At 50.0% G+C, this 27,137-nt stretch overlaps 1 protein-coding gene across 3 annotated transcripts in view; it reads right to left on the bottom strand.

The window, feature by feature from the left end:
* KIAA1671 (KIAA1671 ortholog) overlaps positions 1-27,137 on the bottom strand; it is a 200,682-nt gene that overhangs the window by 117,059 nt on the left and 56,486 nt on the right. For all 3 annotated transcript variants that reach the window (XM_041728937.1, XM_041728938.1, XM_041728939.1), the window contains exons 3-6: positions 23,960-25,549; positions 21,899-21,986; positions 14,924-17,704; positions 7,491-7,625 (exon numbers count right to left, since the gene is read on the bottom strand). In XM_041728937.1, coding sequence (XP_041584871.1) covers positions 7,491-7,625; positions 14,924-17,704; positions 21,899-21,986; positions 23,960-25,494 — 4,539 coding nt within the window. In that variant the 5' untranslated portion in view covers positions 25,495-25,549. The remainder of the gene's footprint in view (positions 1-7,490; positions 7,626-14,923; positions 17,705-21,898; positions 21,987-23,959; positions 25,550-27,137) is intronic.

Consider the following 27,137-nt stretch of genomic DNA (forward strand, 5'->3'; position numbering starts at 1 on the left):
TGACATTCTTCTGAATTCCTCCAGATAGTATGAAACTTCCCTCCTCTGTTCTTACCAAAGGAGCCGGAGCTTACCCAAAACCAACATCTTTACAGTGGTCATCATCAAGGCAGTATGACCTGACCCCTGCCAACTCCAGCACTCCTTACTGTCCACTCCAGCACCAATGCCATCATCATCATTAGTAGTAGTATTACTAAACACAACAAGCCCCAGGACCTTTGCACTTGCTCTTCCCTCTGCCTGATACTTTCCCTCTGATTCTTCCACATGGCTAAGTGCTCCCCCTTCAAGTCTCAGCTCAAATTTCACCTCCTCCGAGAAGCCCTTCCTAATCCCTATTAATAATGAAATAGCCTCCAATCACCCTCTCCCCCATCCACTTTTGAATCCCAACACCCTATTTATTTTCTTCATAGCACTTGGTACCATCTAAAAGGCTTTCTCTTTTGAGTCTGGTTCTTTGCTTAATGTCTATCTACTCACACTAAAGTATGAGCTCCAGGAGGACAGGAACCGCTTACATCTTGTTCACTGCTCTACTTGAAGAACTAAGAATGGTGCATGACACATAGTAGGTGCTTAATAAATATCTGCTGAATGAATGAATGGGTGAATAAATGAATGACTAGTATTTATCATCTTGGGTTATTTAATTACTTGTTTATAGTCTATGAAAGGGAGCAATTTGATGACAGAAATTAACTTATTCATCTTTATATCCTTAGAGCTTTGTATATATAAACAACTGGATAGAGGATGGATGGATGGGTAGGTGTATAGATGAGTAGGTGGATGGATGGATGGATGGATGGATGGATGGATGGATGGATGAATGGGTGGATGGATGGATGGATGGATGGATAAATGGATGGATGGATGGATGGATGGATGGATGGATGGATGGAAAGCAGACAGTTGGGTGAGTGGTAGCTGGGTAAATATATGAATGCAAAATACCTCCAATACAAAATCTCAGGCATAATTGAGCACTTGCATTTGAGACCTAGGAATCTAAAATCTTCTGGTCTGGTTGGTTTTCTGGAACTCTAATCAGCTGAGACATAACTTACTCAGCCTTCTCCAGCCCTTTCAACCTAGCAGCGACAGATAAGAAACAATTAACAAATGGAATTAGCCACAAGTCAGGATTCCTGAGCCTCCTAAGAGCACAGGGCATCAGGGAGTTTCTCACCACTCAGGCCCCACACTCACCCTTCTAAAGCTGGCATATCATCCTGACTGGCCCAGGCAGGAAGGGTGACTCCAGCCTCTGAGCCAGTTACCACCCAACCTGTCTCTTCTGCCTCAGCCTTTCTTCCCTTCCCTGAGCCCTACTCCCCAGCAGAATGGAGACCTTGGAGGACAGAATTGTACCTTCCCATCCCAGAGGCCCAATGCCCAGCATACATCCCACATCATGGCATGGAGACACTGGGCAGATTTCTCTCTTATCTTGAATCCTGGTTTGGAGGCCAAGGCTTCCTGGACAAGGACCTGATAATCCCCCCCGCCCTTTTTTTTCAGACTAAACAACGCTGTTTGTTGAAAGACCAATGGCCATATCCAACTTGGCCACCTTCCATGATGGAGGCCAGAAGTCTTGAGCATTGACTATTCCAGACTCTCTTGCTGCTAACAGTGGCCATGTGACCTAGTTCCTACCCATGGTATGTAAGTGAAAGTCTTCTGGAGGGCACTCTGGGGAAAGCTCTTACTTTCTTGTAGACTGTGAGCATGGCCCTTCTGGCTTCCCACTTCTTCCTGCCAGACAGTGGATTTAATTCTTGGAAAAGTGGCAGCCATCTTGGGACCATGAGGCACAAAGCATGAGGGAAAGCCCAAGAGACTCTCAGAGATGCTGAGCTAAGCCAACAGCTGCCCACCTCTGAACATTTTGCTGTGTGTGATCAATTAGCCCTTTTAATTAAGCCAGTGAGCCACATTCCTGAGACATTCAATTCAAATGACAGTAACACAGGCCCAACATCAAACATGGGAATGTCAAGCAACACATTATAGGGAGAAGAGTCCATATCCTGGACAAATAAAAAACCATAAAACCTTTATTCACAGCTTGTTCTTAAAGCACGATCTTTGATGAGTTATTTCTAGCAGTTTATATATGCTCTTTCATTTTGCTTTTTTCCCTTCCCGCTTGAATGTCTAGTCAACTGAATGAAATGCCAAGACAGTTATCTAACCAAGACCAACAGTGTATCCACTGGGGCCACTGCACAAATCCCCTCTTATTTCAAGTTTACTGCATTCACAAGTCTTGGCATCAGGATCCCAAATGGTTTTTCCCTCTATTCTCCAATCATTATAAGCAAGTAAATCGGGTTCAAGTGCTTTCAAACCTTCAGTACTGCTCATGCAGATCCCTGTACAAAGATGGCAGCATGATGGCAGAGCTGCCAGGAGGTGGTGCCACCCTTCAAAAACAAATATCACAGTTTCCTCAGCAAGAAGTTTAGGAAACACCTGAACTGTGCATTAAAACACACACCGGGGGTGCCCAGCAATGACGCATCAACGTTCATAAGACTCCAGGGCTTTAGATTACATTCATTGCATAGAACAGTTTCACGCCCTTGAACCTTTGCCCAAGCTGTTCCCTCCACAGGGGCAAAACCAGCTCTTCCCAGACCACACCCATCTGACAAACACCTGTTCATCCTTCAAGACTTCAAACTTCAAACAACTGTCCCTCCTCTGTGAGAGGCTTTGAACCTTTAACAAATTAAATGAAAGATTGCTGGTAAAGCACATGACACAGTGCCTGGCACACAGTAAGCGCTCAAATGAATAGGAGCTCTTAGAACCCACTGCAATTCTTTATCTACCCCCTCATTTATCTATCTTATTTATAACTGTAGCCCAATGCCAGCACAGCACCAAGGACATGCAGATAAATATTTGCCAAAAGAAAGATGGAGGACCTCCCCAACACTCCACCTCAGCCAAACTGGTCTATTCAGTGATTCTCCAAACGTGCCTCTTACCATCACCCCACCCCCATACCTTTTCATATGCTCTTCCTCCTTCCTGAGTACCCTTCCTCTCCTCTGCCTCCACCTAATTAGACCCTCTGAGACCATCTTCAGGAACCTGTGGACTGTAACCCCAGGGGGGCTGGGAGGATCTCCAGGACCCCCCCCCCCCCCCCGCTCCACTGGCACACAGTGGGCCCATGAGAGATTGACCCCAGCCCTATATGAGCCAGCAAATGCTGGCCAAGGGTTTGGAGATTTGGGAGAACGTTCTCAAGGTTAGCAGAGGCCCGCCACCTGCCCAGTTACAGGGAACCCCCAACAGCTGGTGAATCTGTACCTGTGGTCATGGGAGGGGCCTCTGTGGCAACCTGTGACCTAAGGCCACAGTCCAGAACTGAGTCACTGTGTTTTATGATCCCTGTGTGAGTGCAGACCAAAGGCTCACTTTATGGGGAGAGGAGGGTGTGCCCATCCACAGATAGGTGAGGGGCAAGGCCCAGCACAGGGCTCAGAGTTGCCACAAGGACCCAAAGTATACTAACATGGGGGAGGGGTGGTGGGGAGGGGAAAGCAGGGGGCACCGGCCAGGGAGTCAGAAAGGTGGTCTGCAGTCCCAGCCCTGTCCCGACTGCTACTGAACTCTCCTTGGACCAAGACAACTCCCCTTGCTAAGCCCTAGAAAAACTTCTAAGATCGGAGGCGCGGGCAGCCCAGATGGCTCAGCGGTTGAGCATCTGCCTTCAGCCCAGGGCCTGATCCTGGAGACCCGTGATCAAGTCCCACATTGGGCTCCCTGCATGGAGCCTGCTTCTCCCTCTGCCTATGTCTCTGCCTCTCTCTCTCTCTGTGTCTCTCATGAATAAATAAATAAAATCTTTAAAAAAAAAAAAAAAGATTGGAGGCACTTCCCTGTTCTACCGAGCAGCTCTTTGAAGAGAACGCAGAAGAAAAAGAAATCAACAGCAAATAATCAACGCCAATACAGTAACAGCAGGTAACATTTATCAGGCTGTAACCCTTCACCTAGCATTGTGCTAGGTGCTCTATAAACATCGTCCTGTCCCAGCTTCAACCTGGGAGAGGTCCTTCATGGCTTCTGAGCCTCAGTTTTTCCATCTGTAAGATGGAGATAATACTAGTTTCCACACCATGCAGTAAGCATCGTAAGCTATTGGGCATTATTATTACTATGATTCCTAGGATTTTACAGAGGAGAAAAGAGAGACCCTGAGTGGTCAACTCACTTGCTCACTGTGCCAGGGCCACACTGGCCTGACCCCTGCTCAGGGTCTGACCAGACTATGGGCCAGCCAGGTGTGGGCAGGACTGTGCAAATCAGCAGGACATCAGTCCTGGCAAGGCCCAGGCACCCCTCAGAGGGCGGCAGTGGCAGAAAGCGGGCGGCTAACCTTGGAGGCCAAACAAATAACACATTCTCACCCCCAGGCCCGAGGTTGTCTTGCTTCCCTGTGAGCTAACGTGCTGAGCGCCGTAGAGCTGGAGAGGGGCCAGCAGGGCTGGCAGCCAGCCAAAGACACAGTCCCGTGGCAGAAAGGGCCCAGGTCCAAGGCTGGAAGCAGATGAGGCCGCGTTTCCATTCCAGCTTCCCTGCTGTGCAAACTGTGTGGCCTTGGGCAAATGGCTTAACCTCTCTGAGCCTCAGCTTCCTCCTCTACAACATAGGATTCATACTCTTTAACACAAGGAGTGGAGCAGGGATAGACAAGTCCTGAGACACAGCCTCAAAAAATGGAGCTGAGCCTGCACCTAAGCCAGCAGCACAAAAGTCATTATCAAGAGCGACAGGAACAGCAGATGATGTTTTATGGGAGAAGCCCTCAAGCACGTCAGGAAGCACACTGTGCAGGCCTGACCAGCTTACTGAGGAGGAGGGGCGACCAGCAGGGCCAAGAGCTCAGGACCCCAGTCCTCACCTGGAGGGTCCCTGTGACTGAGTCAGGCCTTCTCTCTAGGCCTTGAAGAGGAGGAAGGGGAGACAAGAGGATATGTTCTCACGGCAGCCCCACATCCACTGATGCTTTCCTCCTCTGAGTGCTGAGCAAGGTCATTTCCTGCTCACAGAAGTGCTCTTGAGGCCAGACAGGACCAGCCTCATTTTGCAGGAGAAAAAATAGAGGTTCACTGAGGTCCATCAGATCAGTTGCCCACAGTCACACAGTGGCAGAGCCGGAATCGGAAGCCACTGCTCAGCCTCCAGAGCCCAAGGCTGAGGTCTCCGGAATGAGGCATTTGGAGCCATCGGAATGTGAGCTGGACACCACCACCTCCTGATGGCCACTCCCTGGAATTGCAGGTGTGAGTCTTCAAAGCAGGGAAATGAGGTCTGAGGGCCCCCTCACCCTTCCCACCTATATCGGAGAAGAGGAACTCAAGCAGGCAGCAATGGGGCAGGGACCTCGGGCAGCCACAAGGAGAGAGCCAAGGTGAGCCACCTGGGGATCCAGGGACAAAGGCTCCTCAATGACAGACAGTGGGCCACCAGGGGGATGCCAGCAAGCAGAGACTATAAAAAGACAGGCCTTCAATGCTTTTCTCTCTACAACCTCTGTCTTCGCATACACACACAAAAGGTCAAGTACAATCAGATAAACTGAGTTGGTGCCACTGGAGAGGCAATGAGAAAAGAGAAATGAAGAAATTGGTGGAAGGGAATGTTTAACAAAAAAACAGGCAGGTTTCAAATGTGTGTACATCTGCAGCTGGGATCTGAGCACCCGAAGAGGCTTTCCGGGGCTGCTCAGCAAAAGGTTATGAGGTCTGTGTTCCTGCTCTGGCTCTGCGGCCCCCAGCCTTGCTGTCAGCCCTGCAAGCCCTGGTATAGATGTTCCCCCATCAAGAACCCTGCCAGGGCATCTTCTTCACCCCGTGTTGCAGAGAAGCAAACTGAGTTTCAGGAAAGTGAAGTTTCTTGCCCATGACCAAAAGGCCAGAAGGGATAAAACCTAGGATTTAAATACTAGAGGATCCCATGTCTCCAAAAGAGACCAGGCACAAATACCCTTGACATGCATGGACCTTGTGATCCAGATGACCTCATGAGTAGAACTGAGGTTGCCTCATTAAAGAAACCCCTATTGTAGATGCTCCACATGGGGTCTGGGGCCCTAATGGGACTTCCTGAGCAACTGTAGAACTCAGCCGATCTCCAAAAATCATGGAACTTCAGTCCAGAAAAAGAAAGAAAGAAAGAAAGAAAGAAAGAAAGAAAGAAAGAAAGAAAGAAAGAAAGAAAGAAAGAAAGAAAGAAAGAAAAAGAAAATCCCAGGAAATGGGAGGTGGCAACATCTGGGGAGATGCCCCAGCATCCTGCTGCATCACTGACCCACTTCCTTTCATAAGTGAGGAAATGGACTCAGAGAGGATAAGTGCTGCCCCAAAGAAGCACAGTTCAGTGAGAGCCAAAGAGAGATTCAAAAGCAAGGATAGGGCAGCCCAGGTGGCTCAGCGGTTGAGCATCTGCCTTCAGCCCAGGGTCTGATCCTGGAGTCCTGGGATCGAGTCCCACATTGGGCTCCCTGCATGGAGCCTGCTTCTCCCTCTGCCTGTGTCTCTCCCTCTCTCTCTCTCTCTCTCTCATGAATAAATAAATAAAATCTTTAAAAAGAAAGCATAATAGGGATCCCTGGGTGGCTCAGCGGTTTAGCGCCTGCCTTTGGCCCAGGGCGCGATCCTGGAGACCCGGGATCAAATCCCACGTCGGGTTCCCGGTGCATGGAGCCTGCTTCTCCCTCTGCCTATGTCTCTGCCTCTCTCTCTCTCTCTCTGTGTGACTATCATAAATAAAAAATAATAAAATTTTTTTAAAAAGCATAATAATAATAGTAATGGTAACAATAACACTCATTGAAGCATTTGCTGTGTACCCAGGACCATGCTGAACACTTGCTGCATTATCTTCTCTGAGCCCCACAGCAGCCCTGTGATGTACATGCTTTCATTATCCCCATTTCACGGATGAAGAGAGACTGAGGCCAAACGCCTGTCTGCACACAAAGCTAGGATCTGAGCCCTGGTGATCTGGCTCCAGGACAAGCTTAGTTAAATTAACTCATCGGCGCAAAAGAAACAGAAATCAAGATCCTGTTTTCTAGGCAAAGAAACCAAAGCACAAAGAAGTAAGTTGTTAAAAGAGACTGAGAAGAGCGGTATTGGGATTCAAACCCAGAACTTTCAGAGCCCACGGCATGTTCTCTTATTTGTTCTACACCAGGCAGCTAGGGTTACCACTCTGCATTGGGCTAGAAACCCGAGAGGAGAGAAGGCTTCCTGGCGGAGCCACCAAACACCCTCTACATCGAAAACCGCTAGCCAGCCAGTCCAGCAACACCAGCTCCTTGGACAGGCACCTGTCCCCCTTCGGCCCCCTCGGGCTCCTGGGCCAGCCTCCACGGTCCATAGGACCACATTCCCAGTGATGTCTGATGCCCAGCACCCCCGTACAAGTTCCAGTCGGGCCATGCCAGCACCACTCACCACAAAGGGCCCGCTCCTCTTGTCCTTGCAGAAACTGTGGCTTCTCCGGGTGCCTGAGGCTACAGGGGACACCTGCCAGAGTGGCTGCTCCTTGTCCTGCAGGGCATCCTCCTTCTCCAGGTCCTGAGCCAGCACCTGAGGCACAGAACACAAGCAAAGGACTTTACTGGGGCTTTCCATTTACAGGAAGAACATGTCACAGCGAGAGAGTCCATTCCTAAGATGGACTAAAATGTACCTAAAAGTGCAAAAAGAAAACTAAAGCGCCAGAAACCCCACCCCACGACAGTCTACCTTAATGATGGGAGGTGGTAAGTGGGGTCTGGGTTCAGCCCAGCCTCAGACACTAAATAACTGTGTGGCCTTAGGTTAGTGCCTTAACCTCTCTGCATCTGGACCATGTGGGAAAAGACTCCTAATAACAGCAGTCAGCTTCTAGGCTTTGGGGAGAACCCAGTGAGCAGCAGTGTATGGAAAGTGTGTGACATCATGCTGTCACCAGAGAGCGATGCGCACAGGTCCTGGGCACCTGGCTTCAGGCTCATCTCCCCCATGCCCGGTAGGTTAAGTAGGGAGTCCTCCATAAATGTCAGCCAGCCTCATTACTGCCACTAGTAACTTTTGGTGACTTCCCCCAAACACACATACACAGAAGCACAGATACAGGGAGAAATGATGTATGAACGGGCAGTACTAGATAAACCTAGTCTGAATCAGGCAGGGTTTTCTTCCAGCCAGTTATATATAGGGGATAGATTCATAGGCCAGTAAATATGGGACTCCAGAATTTGTGGTTCACGTGTTTCACACTTTTCCTGCACAAATGGGAAAAAAAAGGCCCAGAGAGGGAAGGGGAAGGCATCTCCTTAAGAACACACAGCATGAGTAAAGAGAAAGGCTGGATTCTGGATCCCTTGCCTCACAGACTTTTTTTTTTTTTTTTTTTTTTTTGATACCTTATGAGACATCAAGTCCTCCCTGGCTGTTCTTTCTTAGCCTCCATGCATCACAGAGGGACTTCTACTCATCCAGGGCCAGCCCCAGAGCCTTCTCCTTTCCTGTTCCATCACTCCCTCAGGGATCTCTCATAACATCACCTGGCTTTACATAAATCCCATCTGTGTACAGGCAACTCCCAATTTTGTCTGTGTCAGGACCCCTGACTCGCAGGGCCCCACTGCTCACTCCACATCTCCCTGTACTGCTCACACTCATCACAGACCTCTCCATTCCTTCCCCCCAAAACTGTTCCCCTGCCCTGCCCATCACCCAGCTGTGCCAGCCAAGACCCTCAGGTTGGCCTCTGTCCTTTGGCTTCTCCCAACCTCATCAACAAAGCTGAGACTCTGCCTTCGAAACATGCTGCAAACCTCACAGCATAAACCAAAATCAACTCAAAATAGATCAAAGGCCTTAAGGCCAGAGCAAAGGCTAGAAAACTCTCAGAAGAAAATATAGGTGTAAATGTTCATGACCCTGGATTAGGAAGCAGTTTCTCTGATATGGCATCAAAAGCACAAGTGACCAGAGAAAAATAAATTGGAGTTCATCAAAATGAAAAACTTCTTTGCTTCAAAGGATACCACTGAGAAAGCAAAAAACACAACTCACAGAATGGGAGGAAATTTCTGCAAATTCTATGTCTGCTAAGGCACTTGTGTCCAGAATATACAAAGAGTAATTACAACTCAATAATAAAAAGAACAATAACCCAGTTAAGAATAGACAAAGGATCTGAACAAAGAAGGAACACACATGGTCAAACAGGCACATGAAAAGATGTGCCATGGAAAACACAAGTCAAAACCACAATGAGAGACCTTCATACACAGTAGGATGGCTAGAATCAAAAAGACAGATGAGCATTGGCAAGGATGGATGTATGGAAATCAGCCCTCATGAACTGCTCGTGGAATGGAATGTACAATGGTGCAATTGCCTTGGAAATCAGTGGCTCCCTTATACTCTGTGCCCCCCTCTTCTGAACCATGCCCACTGGCACCCTTCCAGCATCCATAGGACTGGCTCATTCCCACCACAGCCAACACTCAAGTGGTATTTTTCAGGTCCCCTCCCCAGGTGACCTTCCCCTGACCACCCTCTTAGAGTCAGCTCCCCATCACCTCTTCTTCTATCTCCCCGGAACTTAGTACTCTCGCTCACTTAAGGTTTGTCCCCCTAGACTGAAGCCATCTGCTGGAACATCCTGTGATTATGGAGATGTTCTCTATCTGGGCTATACAATACAGTTGCCATGAGCCACCCTTGACTTTTGAGCACTTGAATGTGGCTACCAGGACCGAGGTATTGACCTTTTTTTTAAAAAGATATTATTTAATTATTTATGACAGACACACAGAGAGAGGCAGAGACATAGGCAGAGGGAGAAGCAGGCTTCCTGTGGGGAACCTGACATGGGACTCAATCCCAGGACCCTGGGATTATACCCTGAGCCAAAGGCAGATGCTCAACCACTAAGTCACCCAGAACTTTTAATCTTATTTAACTTTAACTAATTTACATTGAAAGAACCACATGCGGTTGCCTTATTGCATGGCACAGCCTGATACAGTGGGCTGGTCCCTCCCAGCAGCTCCAGGGCCTAGAACAGGGCCTGGCACTGGGTTAGCCCATTTATTAAATGTAGTAAATGAACAGAGGTCTGGAGGTTCCCTCAAACTTCTTCCCACATCAGGCCCTGGGCCAGGGGCTTGACCACACATTACTTCACCATAAATCTCCAACAAGCCATGAAGTAGACAGGACTCACATTCCAGATGAAGAAATTGAGGCTCACAGAGGTCTGGCAAGATGCTCGAGATCACACAGCTAATAAGTCACAAAGCTAGGGCCCGATCCTAGGTCTGCCCAATAGGCAGTCCAGCGCAGCTCCCGAGGAGAAATTGAATCGTAAGTGTACAAATGGTTCACCTTCCTAGTAAAGAACTCCAACAACTCCATGAGAAAAGGACCAAGGACCATGTTCCAAAAGAACAGTGGGCAAAACATAAGCAAGCAGGGGGTGGGAAGGAAAAACAAAAAGCCTCACTTGTCACTCAGGTGACAAGATGAGGGGCACTCATCTGGAGCATCACATCCAGAAGTCTGGTAATGCACCTGGCTGCTCAGGCCAAGGGGAGACGGGTCCCTGTCACTGCTGGCGAGGATTTAACCAGGTGCGGCCCCTGGCGCAGGGCACTCTGGTGTGACCCCTGCAAAATTACAACCACACTCCCTTTAGACTCTCGCCATTCTAAGTACACAGGCAAACCCTGCCCGAGTGCAAAATGACATCTGAATGTGGTCTGTCATTAGCACAGGATCAGGAATATTCACCCCTCTCTAACCATACAGCAGTCAAAACGGATGAGGAATCTGAAAGCTCTCAGACTCACAACATATAGGAAAAAAAGGCAAGTGCCAAATCTAACAAAGGTGGGCACCACCCCAGGGATTCCAACCAACTGGTCGGGGTGAGACCCTGCAAGGCTCTCATTTTGGGTTGCCTGGATTATTCCCACATGCAACCAAAGTTTCAACCCCCTGCAGAGGATGCTCTCTTTGATGGAAAAGAGAGGCAAGAATAAGAATGTGTGTTCCTATTTGCTTGTATTTTCAGAAAGAAACTCTATGCATTTGGGCCAGAAAAGAAGCTAAGTGGTCACAGGATGGGAGGAATGCCGATGATGGCAAGGGAGGTACAGGGAGGTACAGGCTGCCTCCCATGCCTTTAAGTATTATTGGAGCCTCTTGAGAATGTTCTCTTTTGAAATTCAAATAAATCATTTGATTAAATAGAATACTGCAGTCGGGACTGGGACAAAGTTTTGAAAAATGTTTCTTAAGTGAAAAAGAAAAAGAAAGAGGAGGAGGGAGGGAGGGCAGGGGGATCACTTTAAGTATGATCGCACACCACGTGAGGTACATGAGCAGTGCTGGCTGTGCATCAAGAAAGCCTCATCCATAGGAGCAAACATGCACCAAGATGCTTGCTAAAGCTGTTTCCAATACAAAAACCCTAACCAACCCAAATGTCCATCAACAAGTGGCTGGATATGGGGGATCCCTGGGTGGCTCAGTGATTTAGCGCCTGCCTTTGGCCCAGGGCGTGATCCTGGATTCCCGGGATCAAGTCCCACATCAGGCTCCCTGTATGGAGCCTGCTTCTCCCTCTGCCTGTGTCTCTGCCTCTCTCTGTGTGTCTCTCATGAATAAATAAATAAAATCTTAAAAAAAAAAAAAGGTTTAAAAAGGTTTAAACTGGATAAAAAAGGTTTGGGCTCAGTCACTTAATAAAATACTTTGCGACCACTAAAAATGACAAGGTGATTATCTACACACTGTTTTTTTATTGTTAATTTTTTTAAAGAATTTATTTATTTATTCATGAGAGACACACAGAGAGAGGCAGAGACACAGGCAAAGAGAAGCAGGCTCCCCACGGGGAGCCTGATGGAAGATTCAATCCCAGGACCCCAAGATCATGACCTGAGCCAAAGGCAGATATTCAACTGCTGAGCCAAGGAGGGGTCCTTACTGTTAATTTTTTTTTTTTAAGCAAGCTGTAAGATTTTTTTGTAGAATATTACCATGTTTCCATTAGACAGCATGTTATTTGCCTGTGTCTGTATCTGGTTGGGTTTCTTTGCCTACGGAGCTATACACATTAGGGACTGGATGATTCTCACTACTGGTAGCAAGCATCCCTGCCTCCACCCACTAGATGCAGGGAGAAAACTCTTCCCTGGTGGTGACAACAGAAAAATGTCTCACACTTCACCAAAGGTACCCTAGAGGGCAAAACTACCTGTGGTTGAGAACCCCTGAACACCCAGACTCATCATTTAGGGGAGCCTCGCATTCTAAACGCTATGCTTCCATAACACATTCACTTTCACACAAGTGTTCACTATTCTTGCAGTAAGGAAAATATAATTACAAATAAAGATGTATATGGGGCACCTGGATGGCTCAGGGGTTGAGTGTCTGCCTTCGGCTCCAGTCATGATCCTGGGGTCCTGGGATGGAGTCCCACATCGAGCTCCCTGTAGGGATCCTGCTTCTCCCTCTGCCTATGTTTCTGCCTTTCTCTGTGTCTCTCATGGACAAATAAATAAAATCTTTAAAAAAACAACAACAAAGATGTACGTGATGGACAAGCTACTCTGTGGTATAGGAAAGCCCCAAAGATATCAAAAACTAACAGTGGCTGCATCTGTGGGATAGGAATGGAGAGGGGTTTGGGGGTACACTTTTTTAATCCACTCTTGTGAGCCCTGAATTTTTAACAACCAACATTTTGTACTTCTATACAGCTTTTATTTATTTTTTCAAGATCTAGAACCAAAGCTGGTTGGACAGGAGAGAAGGGAAACAGGGAGCCAGTCCAAGGCTTCCCAATCCCTCGGTGAGAAAACAGATCCCCTGACAACGAGCACTCCTGGGGCCAGCACACCCCGGGCCAGCATCCAAGGCCAGGCTGGGGGCCCCTTCCATGCCGCCCTGACTCTCCCGCTGCCAGCAGGCCCCTGAGCAAGGCGCTGGTGGATAGATTCAGTGTCACATTTCCTTGTCCTCTCCCCTCTCCCGCTGCTCCCACAAGAACAGCCTCATGAGCCCCTCCTGGGGCAGCACATGGGCAAACCCACAGGCTGGCCCTGCGCTCCCACGCACTGGGTGGGTGCTCGGTCCACGCTGCATCTCCATTCAGCCTACCCACAGAGCCGCCCGGGCAGAAACTTCTGTCAATTCTGGTGAGGCACCTGAGGCCCAGGGAGGCAAAGTGACTGCCTCGCACACAGCTGGTGAGCGGCAGAGTGGAGACTAGATGCGGTACCCGAAAAGCCTTCGCTGACCCTTTGTGTCGTGATCTTTATTGACATCATCCCACGGTTTTGCTTCTACAATGTCCCTGTCCAGGCCAGACCCTCTACTTTCTTTTTCTAGATGAGATAGATGAGGCTCGGGCCCTCAGGGCAAGGGTTTGCCCTTCACCACTCAGTCTAAGGGACAGAGGTGGGTTACTCTCATTTGCAACCAAAGTTGCAGCCCCTACAGAGGATGCTCTCTTTGATGGAAAAGAGAGGCAAAAATAAGAATGTGTGTTCCTATTTGCTTGTATTTCCAGAAAGAAACTCTATGAATTTGGACCAGAAAAGAAGCTAAGTACCAGTGGGATAAGGAGGATGCTGAGGATATGCAAGAAAGGCATAGGGGGATTTATACTCAGATTTCTTCCCCATCTTCAAAGTTCCCATTTACCACCGAGTAGCTACTAGAAAGCCTGTGTATCTAGCCAGACCTGGGTTCAAATACTAGGTTTCCATGTGGTGCTGTGTTATTTAACTTCTCTGGGCTTGGGATTTTTGCCATCTGTACAAAAAGATCACATCTGCAGCAGACATTGTGGGCGCCCTGCCCCACGCTCAAGTACATGCCAGTGGCAATGGTGTCCTGCTGTGTGAGCAGTCCTCTCCACCATGGAGCGTGGCACCAGCCAGGATGGAAGAGTCTGAATGTTGACAGCCTCAGAAGTAGCCTCAGGGGAGGGCAGAAGGGAACTGGAAAATAAATATACTCCAGGTTCCTTGCCCATTGGACAGGACAAGTCAGGGGTGATCTATGCCACCTCCAGAGGACTCCAGGGGGAATGAGCCCCAAATGCCCAGAGGGGCAACTTCATCACCAGCCTGCATCACTTCTCCACTGGGGACCCCGCCAGGGAGCACCTCCTAAAACAACTACTTGCAGGGCACCTGGGTGGCTCAGTCAGTGAAGCGTCCAATTCTTGATTTTTGGCTCAGGTCATGATCTCAGGATCGTGAGATGGAGCCCCACGTTGGGCTCTGTGCTCAGTGGGGAGTCTGCTTCTCCCCCTACTCATGCCCTCTCACACGTGCTGTTTCTTGCTCTCAAATAAAAAAATAAATAAATAGAATCTTAAAAAATAAAAAAACAACCACTTGCAAGGGTCTGCTTCTATGGCAACCCAAACTACCAACAATCCCACAAAAGAGGGATCGTCATGAGACTCACAGAAGATGGCTCGTTCACTCATTCAACAAGTATTCCTTGCAGGTTCACAAAATGTCACGCATTATGCTGAATATTAGGGACACGATAATGAACTTGATACAATACACAGGAACAGGCAGCCGGTGCTCCATACATGCATGATTATCATCACTCTAGGCCAGATCAAACTGGTGGCCCACGGACATCAAAAAGCAGCCGGAAGTGAGCAGCAGCTGCCCTTCCCCCCCACCACAGGAAATGGGCTATTTGCCCCAATCTCCACCCCCGCCCCCAGTCCCACTCTTGGTCTGACTCCATTTATTTACATACCCACCCGGCCCCCAGGGTATGGGAGGTTGAGAGCCCTGGCCTATATCTTAATCAACATTTTACAAAACTGAGGCAGCCTTCCTACTCACCTTTAAACTGTCTCGAGTCCCCGACTCCCGCCGGCAGGGCCCCATTCTGGTCTCCTTGGCCTCAGAACTGTCTCCGGAGAGGCTGGACCTCCCTTTGGGCTGCTCTTGCCTCCTCTCTCTGGCTTCCTGCATGACACACAGGCCCTCTCGGATTTTGGCAGAGGGGCCTTTCTCCGAATAGGCCCTCTTGACATCCAGCAGTGGCCTGCCGCAGTCATATGGGTGATCACCCCACTGGACGGCACTGCCCTCCTCTCCCCTCCCGACGGATTTCCTTGGGGTCCCTTTCTTCTGGTCAGTGGGAGAGGATCTGGCCAAAACGTAGGCCCCACCACCCAGATCCTCCCAGGGAGTGGGCTTTGACTCCGCTGGGTAGTTCTGATAGTTTGCACTCTGATGTTTACTAACAAAGTCCTTTCTGTCATCCTCGGGGATTCCCGAAACTTTTCTCCTGGGACCAGAAGAGGCCCCTGGATATTTTTCAGAAGGAGCCGAGAGGGGCAGAGCCCACAGAGGAGGGCTGAATTTGGTGTTCGCGGCTGCCCCTGGGGTCTCTGCCGGCTGCTTGCCTGAGCCAAGGGAAGAACTGTGGTTTGCTTCGGCAAAACTGGCTTGTGTCCGGACACCCTCGGCTTCGGACCTCTCCTTCCAGCTCCTCCTTCTCGGCTCTAGCCTGCCTTGCTGGCCTGGCCTCTCCTGAGTTGAGCCGCTGGGCACTGCAGGTGTACCCTCCACCCGCTCCTGAACCTCCTGCTTCTTGTACTCCGCCATCAGGGCGTCGATGTCCAGCACGCTGGATCTGTAGCCATCTTTGACTTTACCTGGGACCTTCACGCTGATCACTTCGGTGTCCCTTCTGATGAGGAGATCGCTGGCTTCTGGGTGACTTCTGGAAGCCGGGGGTGTTTTGGGGGCATTGCTGGGGGATGTCCTGCTCCCACTCTGAAAACTGGAGCCATCTTCTGGTCCCCCATGGATCCATAAAGCATCAGCACCCATGATTCTTTCACTAGAAGCATCCAGAACCCTGTCCCCAAGAGGCGATGGGCGGTCTGTTGGCTTCAGAGGTTTTGAATAGCTTGTGCCGTCCCGCTCTTTGCCCTTAGACCAGCTGTTACTCCCCTTGGCCTCCAGTGGCTCTTCATGGTTAAGAGAAACCAAGGCAGATGTTCGAGAATGAGGAGAAGGAGGTGGGACTATTTTTCTAGAATGTTCTGTCAAGTTTTCAGGCCCTGACTTAACAACACTCTTTGCTTTTTGAGTATCAGGAATCTGATACGTCACCGCAAAAAATGTCGCCCTGGGTTCCAAAGAGGACCCTTGCTTCACTGCTGGCCGAGTCTGGTCCTGTGAAGCACCAGGGCTCACCTCCTGCGTCTCCACCCTACTGTGGGATGGCTCAGGTTTTCTTAAGGCACTGGTGGTGGGGCTCAAAGGTTCAGTTTGTCTCTGCTCCACCTTCCAAGAGTTTTCTGGGCCCAGGAAGCTGAATTCATCAAACTTCACGTCATGGGGCAACGTCCTCCGCCGCCACCTCTCGAATCTCTGGTCCACAGGGCCCGCCTTCCGCATCTTGGCCTCAGGCTCCAGCGCCTGGGCCGGTGGTGGTTTGCCCTCACTGGCAGCAACAACTAGGGGCCCCTTCTGCACCCGCACTTCTGCACGCGGCTGTGCTCGGAAGTCAGAGGGCTCATCCAGAGGGCACCCCCGGTGGGGAGCCCTTCCTCCTGCTAAGCTATAGCCTCCTGACCAGGTTCTGGCCATACCAGGCCCCACATGCGGGGCCTCCCGGACAGCAGCCTGGACGGCCCTCCCCGAGGTGACTTCGGGACCGCAGGGCCTGGCTGAGTGCTCGCTGTTGCCCTCAGAGTTCAAATCTGAGCCTTTCTCTTCACTGGCCACCACGGTGGCTTTGTGCCAGTTCATGGTCACCCCACCTGCCCATTTGGGTGACAGGCTATTGCTCCCAAACGTGTCCTTTGGCTCTCGGGAGTCAGGCTTTGGCCCACTCGCTTCATGAAACCCTCGGGCTTCCCAAATCAAACTGACCCTTTGGACAGACCCAACCTGACCTTCCAGCCTGCACTCTGGGTCAGCAGGGGTGACCTCATGGGACTGCTGCCTCCCCTTCGGTGAGAGGTGAGACCTGCTGCTTCGCAGGGTCATGGCTTTTTCCTCTAACGCCGTGGAGATGGCCTCACTGTGCGCCCGGTTGCCCACGGTGTGCATGATGTCATACTTGGGCTCGACCTTCTGGGATAGAGGAGAATTTTTACTGTGTTTTTCATCCGAAGAGTACTCTTCTGAGAGGGGCACATGATACTGTTTGGGTTCACCATTTGAAAGGGCGGTCCATCCCCATTTCTCTGTACTGGGATTCTCAACCCATCTGGAGTTCTGTTTCGTGAGGTTCGTCTTTTCTGGCAGGTCCCTCCCCAGCCAAGAGCCTCTCTCAGGCCTGGGTTTGAGCTCTGAGACACGGGCATCCGCCACATCTCTGGGGGGTGTGGCCGAGGGACGAAGTCCCGACTGGTTAGCCACTGTGTGTCTCTCCACATGATGCTCAAACACAGTAGCCCACACGGTCTGGAAGCTTCCATCATCTTCTGGAGTGCTGTCAGAAGGGGTCAGAGCCCCCACCGAGCTTTCACCTCGATAGTTGACAGGGACTTGGTTAGAACCGTCTTTCCGCTCTGTCTGCCTAGACTTCTCCCGGAGCGTCCCAGGCTTCCAGGGGCTTCTTGGAACGGATGTTCCATCCACACCATGCCCTTCCTTTTGCTGGAAAAAAAAAAAAAGAAAGAAAAAAACAATCCAATTTACGTTAAGGGATTTGAAAGAGAAAGGAAGAGGTGAGCTGATCAAAACAGCTGATTTTAAAATCAAACCATAAGATACCATAAAATTCTAAAGACTGAACACACCCAGTGTGGGTGAGGATGTGAGAAAATGAACACTCTTGGGTACTGTTGGCAATGACATAAATGGGTACAACTTTTGAACAGTTCAGCATTCATGTCATGATCTTAAAATACTCATTTTCCTTTTAATCTGGCCAATTTCCTCCCAAGATTCTTTTTTGCTTCACATGCTCAAGTCTGGATAAACAAGAGTGCTCGGGGAGCACTGCAAAGAGAGAAAGCAAACCGACACAGAAATAACCTAAATGCCCATTTGTGGGGCACAGGCTAAATGAGCTCTGACATAATTCAATTAGACAATGGAATGCCACAGGGCACCTGCATCCACAGAAGGGGAGAGGGTCCTCATGTCACCTCTAACAACACATAAAATACTGTGGTGTGGGTGAGAGAAAAGCAGACTGTGGAACAGTGTATTTATAAAACAATACCGTTTCTCAACAACTGTGTGTGTATGTGTATATACATGTAGATAGATACACAGTGGAGAAAAGATACAAATCAAACTGTCAGGAAGGGAGTGAGGGGAGGAGGAAGGAATGAGGAGAACATCGCTTTCCCTCTTACACACTCAGTTCTGTTCGGTTTTATAATATACATGTATTACTTAGTCATTTCTTAATCTGTAAAGATGTCTACTTAATCTAGAAAGAAGTCTCCTTCAACAAGTTAAGGAAACCACCATCTAACCCACCAATCCCATTCCTGGGTAGATACCCAAAAGAAGTGAAAAGAGGGGTTCACACAAAAAATTGTGCACCTATGTCTTTTTTTTTTGTGTGTGCACCTATGTCTACAGCAGTACACTTCACAATCTTCAAAAGCTAGAAATCACCCAAATGTCTACCTGCAGAAGAATGGATAAACAAATCATGGCCTATCTATACAATGGGATCATATTCAGCCATAAAAAGGAACAAAATACCGATTCATGCTCCAACATAGATGAACCTTGAAAGCAATATTCTGCTAATTGAAAGAAGCCAGACATAAAAGGATACATGTTTTATAATTCCACTTATATGGAACTCAGAACAGGCAGGTCTATGGGGATAGAAAGTAGATTCGTGGTTGCCAGAGGCCACAGGTGGAAGACGGGAAGTGAATGACTAGTTAAGGTTTACATTTGGAGTGATAAAAAATTCTGGTGGCAGCTGGATAGCTCAGTCAGAAGAGCATGTGGGTCTTAACCTCAAGGTCATGAGTTTAAGCCCCACACTGGGTGTAGAGATTACTTACATTTTAAAAAATAAATAAATTCTGGAACGAGATGGTGGTGGTGGTTGTATAATGCTGAGAATACACGTAATGTCACTGAATTATTCACTTTAGAATTGTTAGGATGCGGTGCTTGGGGGGCTCAATCTGTTGAGTGTCCAAATCTTGATTTCAGTTCAGATCATGACCTCAGGGTCCTGGGATGGAGCCCCCTGTGTGTCTCTTGGGCTCCCCACTCAGCAGGGAATCTGCTTGTCTGCCTCTCCCTCTTCCCCTCCTTACCCCCACTCATGATCTCTATCTCTCACAAAAAAATGAATAAATCTTAAATAAATAAAAATAAAATAAAATAATTAGGATACACACAGAGCTACAGTTTGCCAATCTCTACTGCAGATGATGGAATGCCATTAAAGAATTCAAAAGCTATTTTCATTTAAAGTGTTGACTCACATTTTATTACATAAAATTTGCATACATAATGTATGAATCCATTCTCTTCTCTTTTTTTTTTTAAGATTTTATTTATTTATTCATGAGAGACACACAGAGAGAAGCAGAAACATAGGCAAGGGGAGAATTAGGCTCCCTGCAAGGAGTCTGATGCAGAACTCGATCCCAGGACCCTGGGATCATGCCCTGGGCCAAAGGCAGACACTCAACCACTGAGCCACTCAGGTGCCCCTGAATCCATTCTTTCTAAACAAGACAAAGCTCAAGTCCTTTTGAGACTTCAAATATTCTACTACCAGTGCCCTTCCTGGATAACAGCTGTTATCAATGGGGAGGAGTGTATCTTTGAAGAATGTTTTGGAACTTTCTCCTAGTATTGTGAGTGTATATTTTCATATATGTTTGTGGGTATATATACACACATATATGTGTGTATATATACACTTTTAAATTTTATTTATTTATTTATTTGAGAGAGAGAGAGCAAGTGTGAGCTGGGGGAGGGACTGAGGGAAAAGCATACTCCCTGCTGAGCGGGGAGTCTGATGTGGGATTCCATCCCAGGACCCTGAGATCATGACCTGAGCTGAAGGCAGATGCTTAACCAAGAGAGCCACTCAGGCACCCTGAGAAAGATTGTTTTTAAATTTAAAAATAGGGGATCCCTGGGTGGCGCAGCGGTTTGGCGCCTGCCTTTGGCCCAGGGCGCGATCCTGGAGACCCGGGATCGAGTCCCGCGTCGGGCTCCCGGTGCATGGAGCCTGCTTCTCCCTCTGCCTGTGTCTCTGCCTCTCTCTCTCTCTCTGTATGACTATCAAAAATAAATAATTAAAAAAAAAAATTTAAAAATATATTCACTGTTCTCAAAAAAAAATTAAAATTGTATATTTCATGTTATGTGTCTTTTACTACAATAAAAAGAATTACCAAAAGAAAAATCTATTTACAGAGATCAAATCTCTGTAATCTCAAATAATAAATAAAGCAAGGAAGGGTTCCTTTATTAACTTTCATTTCTTAAAAGTTTTCCAAACATATACAAAAGTACAGAGAAAATAATAACTTCACCTCAACCCATCCCCTAGATTCAATGACAACCAGCTCTTTGTCCCACTTGCTTCACATGGTCCTTTCGGTTCTTGTTACCACTATACCATTTTAATGCGAATATAAGAGGCTTTACTTCAATGGGACCCTCTCTCCACCATTTTCAAAGAAGTGTTTCAGAACATCCAAGGACAAAAAGCAGGGAAAACCCCACCTCAGGAGTGGTGGGCACTGCCCCTCGGATCCAGCTCACAGTGTACAAGTGGGCTCGCCAGCAAGCTCTGGTGTTTAAAAGTCTGCATACGTGTCTTAAAAAGTGAAACCTCCACCTACCATACCATCCAGCCATTCCTAGGCATTTACCCAAAAGAAAAGAAAATAGATGTCCCTACAAAGCCTTGCCCACAAATGTTCAGAGCTCTTTTACATGCAAAGGCCCCCCAAAACAGGAAACAACCCAAACATCCATCAACAGGCCAAATGGATAAACAGATCATGTCTGCCCACACAATGGAATGCAACCCAGCTACAGAAAGGAATAAACTATTGATATACACATGCACACGATATGACACATCTCAAAATAATTATTCTGGGTGAAAGAAGACAGATAAAAAAAAAAAGCACTGGTTGCATTTATAGAAAAATCTAGAAAAAACCTACAAAATGCAAACTCATCTAGAATAACAGAAAGCAGATCAGTGGCTGTTTGGGGGTAGGAGGAGGGGACAAGGGTGGCTACAAAAAAAGAAACTTGCACGTGCCGGAGATGTTCGGTATCGTGATGGTGATATAGTTTCAAAACTCATATATATGCTGTTTAAAAAAAAGAATTAAAACTCTGCACGAAGCATCAACCACAAATGGGTCAGACCTAGTGGTTATTTTATGAGCTTTTCCTTGTTAAATGGATTAAATAAAAATACTTTTAAGCAATTTAGTTGCTGGTATTTTTCCCTCATTCTGCTACTGCTAGGTGATGAGCTAAGGTAGGGAAGGGAACAAGGACCCTGATAAGGGAAACAGAGGGAGTTACTATTAACAGTTTTAAACCTAAATTTTAATTTCTTAATAAAGCAGGTGTTCGTACCTAAGAAAGCCAGGTCCCTCTTCCTCTATGCACAGGAAAAAATAAATACAACCTGGCAATGACATTTGTAAATAATACTTAACACTAAGGAGAGCAGAATCACAAACCCAAAAGGGACTTGAAAAGTGCTTCATGAGAGGCTTCTAATTCTTTTCTGGGTCTTGTAGATCACAACAGCTCTTTTTCTAGTCACTAAAGCTACCCACTGGAAAACAAGATGTGCCACACACAGGACTCTTTCCTTACCTTTTCCCCAGGTTCCTTAGGAAGTTCACCACTCAACTCAGAACACTTCTCGTATCTGACATCATTGCTCGATGCTGGACTTGAAAACCTGGTACAGAGATCCACGTTACTTGTATGGGACCAGAATCTGTGATTCCCTCCAGCCCACACCCTGCAACTAGCTCAGGAACCAGGAGTGAGGTCAGCATTAAAATCAACAAAGTAACACTGCCTGGTTTGCTTTGAGAAAAGATGTGTCCTCTCCAGTTGCCAAACCAAGAAGGGCCCAGAGGGGACAGCTTACCTTAAACACAGCATCATTGGATGGCAGGAGCCCCAGGCTTGGGTGAAGAGACCTGAGTGCTAGTCCCAGCTCTAACTGCCTCCCCACTTCAGGAGCTTGGGTCATGCTTGTGACCTCACCTGAGCCTCTGTCTCTTCATCTATAAAACGGGGATAATTAACACCTCCCCATCATCTTTTGTAGGGCAGATAAGAGGCTACCCAAGGCCCTAATAGCTATGTGAGGGCGTTCAGGGAAGAGTAAAGATGCCCCAGGAGGAATAATTAATGGTTGTTGTTAGCAACCCCAGGCACAACAACCACCCCACCACAGACCTGCCATGGGACTCGGGGGCGGTGGGCTGTCATGGAATGTGTGGGGGCACAGGCCTGTTTCTGCTTCTCTGGGTAACCTTGGCCAAATCATTGCCCCTCTCTGGGCCTCAGTTTCTTCACTTGCCAAGGGGAAGAGAAAGAAAGGGTGTTCTGGTGCTAGAATGTTCCCATCTCTAAATGGCTCCCTGGAATGGATCCCTAAAGATGAATTTGGGGCTGGGGGCTACAGAGACAAGGGAGGGGAGATAAATAAACCACTTAACCATGTCCCACTCTACAATCCTCCAGAGTCTGCCTCCTGGGAGGCATGAGGCCGTGGAGGAGTTATGTCCAAACTCAAGCCTCAGTTTCCCCATCTGTCAGATGAGAATAACCCAAGGCACTAGGAGGACACAGGAAAAGGTGTGTGAGGTCCCTGGCATGGGACACCTCTTTCTCTGTTACCTTAACTCGGGCCTGGCTGCACATGAGAATCACATGGGAAGCTTTTATAAAAGACCAAGATATGAGCCCCCTCCCCAGACTAAGTCCAAATCTCGGGGCAGGGGGACAGGGGGTGGTGGGGGGTATGCCCTAGGCCTCGGCATTTTTTTCCAGATGATCCTAAATACTCAGAGGCACTGGTCTCACCCTGGCCAGCTGGCTGTCCTGGTTCCCAAGGGCAGTCTGCCCAGAGGTGGCCCCTGGGAGCTCCGACCTGACAAGAGTATGTCAGTGGCACGCATGTCATTAACAAGCTGGCGGACACACCCAGTGGCATCTCCCTGTTGTAGCTGGGAAGCCAGGAAAACAAAGGAGCAAAGAGATGTCAGAGGCCAGCCGAGCTTAGAAAACCATCCACTAGCAGGATTCATAATATCATTTGGAGCTACAACGTTGTGACGGCTTCCTTTGGGCAGAGTGAGTCACAGCATTGTCTATGAGTCTGCCTTAATCCTTCCAGGAAGGTTTCCGTTTTAAAGACAAAGAAACCAAGGCTCAAAAGGGGGAAGGGTCTTGCTCAAGCTATCTTGACCCATTGGATTTTATTTTGGGGGGCCAGGCATGGAGGCTTAGGCCAGACAGTCACATCCTCAGGCTTCTGGAAAGGCAAGGTTAGCCAGAGACCCAGGCTGTGCTGGAATTCCACGGGGCTCCAGGCTTCCTGGCAGTATTTCACCTCAACTATCCGCATCTGTGAAATGGGCACAATACCTCCCACTGCAAAGCGCAAAGGAAAAGGAACTGCTGGCAGAGGCTGGACCCAGAGGGGAGCTGCGTTACCTCTCCACAGCCCAGCTCCTATCCTGAGAAGCTAAGGCCACCTCCTCTCGGGGGCTGGGGGTACATCGAGGTGCAGGGGCATGTAGGTTGTAAGGTGCCTAGTGCAGAGCCTGGAGCCCGGCTCCCTTTCCCGAGGGGCCTCTGGTAAGCGGTGTGAGGCAGCTCAAGGCTGAGCGAAGCCCGTGGCACGTTCCCACTTACAGTTTGGTCAGATCCGCCGACAGCGGCCGTGCCTGGAAGGTCTTCCTCCTGGGCTCTGGCTTGGCCTCTGAGCTCTCGGCGGCCCAGCCTTTGATCCGCTCCTGGACGCTCACACCCACTTTCTCAGGCTCCAGGGCAGCTGACGGAGGCTCGGGGGCGGCCGGTGCGGGCCCAGATTCTGCTGCCGAGGTCAAGGTGCTCTCCTCCACAAACAGGCTGACGCGCCTCTTGACGCTGCTCCGGGGGGTCCATGCTCCCTCCAGCCGGCTGTCCCCATCAGCTGCTCTGCTCTTGACCTCAGCCAAGTCCTGCTCTCTCCCAGGTCTGGGTGAGGGGGACGGGGGCGCCCTCTCGGGCTCCCTGAGCGGCTTAGCTTTCTCTTCCCCAGGCTGCTGCTCATCCGGGGGGGTGCCCCTGGCCGAGCCCCCCGCAGTTCTGGGGCTGCCTGTCTCCGCCTGCCTAAAAAGCACCTTCTCCCTCTGTTCTCGGGTCTTCCTGGCTACTTCCAGGGAGTCTGAGTCTGGGTCATGAAGGCGAGGGTTTTCTTTGACCAAACACTCGGCATCCCCTTTGGGCTCCGGGTCGGACCTCTCAGGCCCCCGCCACTGGACAGGGGAACCTGCGGCGGCCTCGTCCGCCACCCTCTTCAGCAAGGCCTCTTTGCTCTCAAACCGGGCTGTGAGGTCCATGGACAGAGGCCTGGGCCTCCTCACCCATGTCTTCTCAGGCGGGGCGGGGGGCGCTTTGCCCCCAGTGGCCGCCCCGCCGGGGCCCGGCTTCTGAGGCTGAATGGATTCGACGAAGATGGCCGACACGGGCCTTCTCCTCAGGCGAGGCCTGTCCTCCACGCTGCTGGCCTTCGACAGAGTCTCACTTGGGCCTGCCTCCTCCTGGGGGGCAGCTGACCTGGTGTCCTGCGACAGGGAGGCCGGCCGGGGAAGGGCCCCAGGCTTTCGGGCAGGCAGGGCAGGCTTGGCGGCCACCTCGGGCCGGGACCCCGACGTGGGCTCCTGAGACACACCCGTGGTGGCCTCCCGAGCCCCCTCACCGACCCCCTTGGCCAGAGCGGGGCCCGCTTTGCTGGTTTCAAAGACCATCATGGTGTTGGGGCGGGGCCGCAGGAAGGTGGTCTTGTGAAACAGAGACGAGCTCCTCCTCAGGCCCTCCCCGTTCCCTGGCTCCTGCCCCACCAGGCCGGGCATCTTGTCACCCAGGTCCTTTCCCACCAGGTCCTGGGAGCGCCCACAGGGAGGTGCCGGGCTGGCCGGGCCGGGCCCCGAGGACGGGGCAGGGGCTTTCACGTCCAGGGCCTTCTCCCTGCAGAAGGGCTTGGGGGCAAGTCTGGGCAGCGGGAGCAAGCGGGTCGGGCTCCTCAGGGGGCTTTTTCCTTCCAAGAGCAACGCGGAGGGCGCCCCAGGGGCGTCGCCGGCCTGCGCGAAGTAGGTCCTCGTCAGGGTCTCCTCCTTGGCGATCTCGCCGAGGCCCGGCACTCCTGTCAGGGAAGTTAGGGAACCCACCTCGACCCGCGTCGCCATGGCTACGGTCCTGGATCCATGGGGATTAAGAACATCTGAGCTAGAGAAGCAACCACTGAAAGGGAAAAGCAAAGGACAGGGGGGAAAAAAGTAAATTTAAATCTCAGTCGGCGTCTGAGTCCAAGCAGAGCGGTTAAGGAGGGGGAATGGGCCCAGGAGGCCAGAGCTCTCCACCAACCTCACCAGGCAAGCCTGGACCAGCCTCTCCACCTCCCAGAGCCCTGGGCAAAGGGAGTGGACTGGATGGGCCACCTCTGAGGATGGGCCACCTCTGAAGGCCCAATGGTGGGGAAAGGGTGCAACACTGTCTAGGACTGGCCCCACTCAGCTGATCTCAAGGCCAGCTCTCAGGTAAAAAGGGATTATTATCTCTCCTGCATAGAGAAGAAAACCAGCTCAGAGGGGCCAAGGAGCTGGCCTGATGTCACTTAGAGAGCAAGAGGCAACATCGGCATTTGAACCAGGTCGGACTCCAAACATCCACCGCATACTCCCAGCAAAAGCCCCGCTGAGGGCATCCTCACGTCCCCTCACCCGTTATCCCCAAGTCATTCCCCATTTTGGAGCCTGCCCCCATCAGGCATCCCCGCTGACCCTCCTCACAGCCCTGTGCCGAGCACCAAGCACAAAGAGGGTAGAGGACCAGCCCCAGTTTATACAGCAGCAGAAAGGAGTCCCTAAGGTCCTTAAGTCCTTAGGGAGTCCTTAAGGTCACAGAGTTGGTCAGTGGCTCCGGAGGCCAAAGCTCAGCCCCCAATGCCAAGAGATTGTCCCTTATCTCCACTTTCCCACCCCTACCCCCTGCTGGCTGCCTTCAGAGCCTCCAGGAGAAGAGTAGCGGCTAATGGTGGGGGCTCACCACGGGTGAGGCCTCAAGGTAAGCCAGGCGCTTCGTGTCTTATAAATCACATCCTCTTTATAACCCTACGAGGTGGGTGCGATGATTATCCGACCGCCGTTTTGCAGCGGCTCTGGCGCAAGCCCCTTGGGCGTCCAGCTACAAGCTCTGTTCTCTCCAGCCAGGAGCCCTCCTCTCATATTAATCCCTGCACAACCCTGAGACGCAGGGGTTATCGCGATCACCATCACTGTGAGGATGAAGAGTCAGGGCCCAGAGAGGTCACCTGACTTGCCTGCATCACACAGCTCAGACTCAACCTCATGTCCTCACCCCACGCAACACGGCCTTCTTAAACATTCTATCTTTTCTCGTTTCTGGTCTTAGAAAGGGCCAGACAAGTCACTGTTGTGGATCAGCCCCCATCACCCTGCCCCCACCTTCATGCCTGTGTCCTCTGCGGGCCCCCCGTCTAGATGGACATGAAGTAGAAGGTATTTTAGTTAAACGCGAGTCTCCTGCTTCCCTTCCTGGGGCCCCACTCTGCTGCCCCCGGCTCTGACTCACTCGGCAGCCTGCAGGAAAGAAAGGCAGACAGATTTTGATATTTTCTCTTCCTTACACGCTCGATGGTGCTAACAGATTTCTTCTCCCCAAACTGGAGAACGCTGTCTAGACAGGGTTAGAGGCAGCGAAGAGGGCTAGATACGCAGCATCGGAAAATCGGACGATGGCAGGGTTGGAAGGCAGATCGAGTCCTGCCCCAAATCAGGATCGTTCACCTTTAGAAGCCAGTCCCCGTGGC

The sequence above is a fragment of the Vulpes lagopus genome, chromosome 14 (assembly GCF_018345385.1).
Source record: "Vulpes lagopus strain Blue_001 chromosome 14, ASM1834538v1, whole genome shotgun sequence".
Lineage (NCBI taxonomy): Eukaryota > Metazoa > Chordata > Mammalia > Carnivora > Canidae > Vulpes > Vulpes lagopus.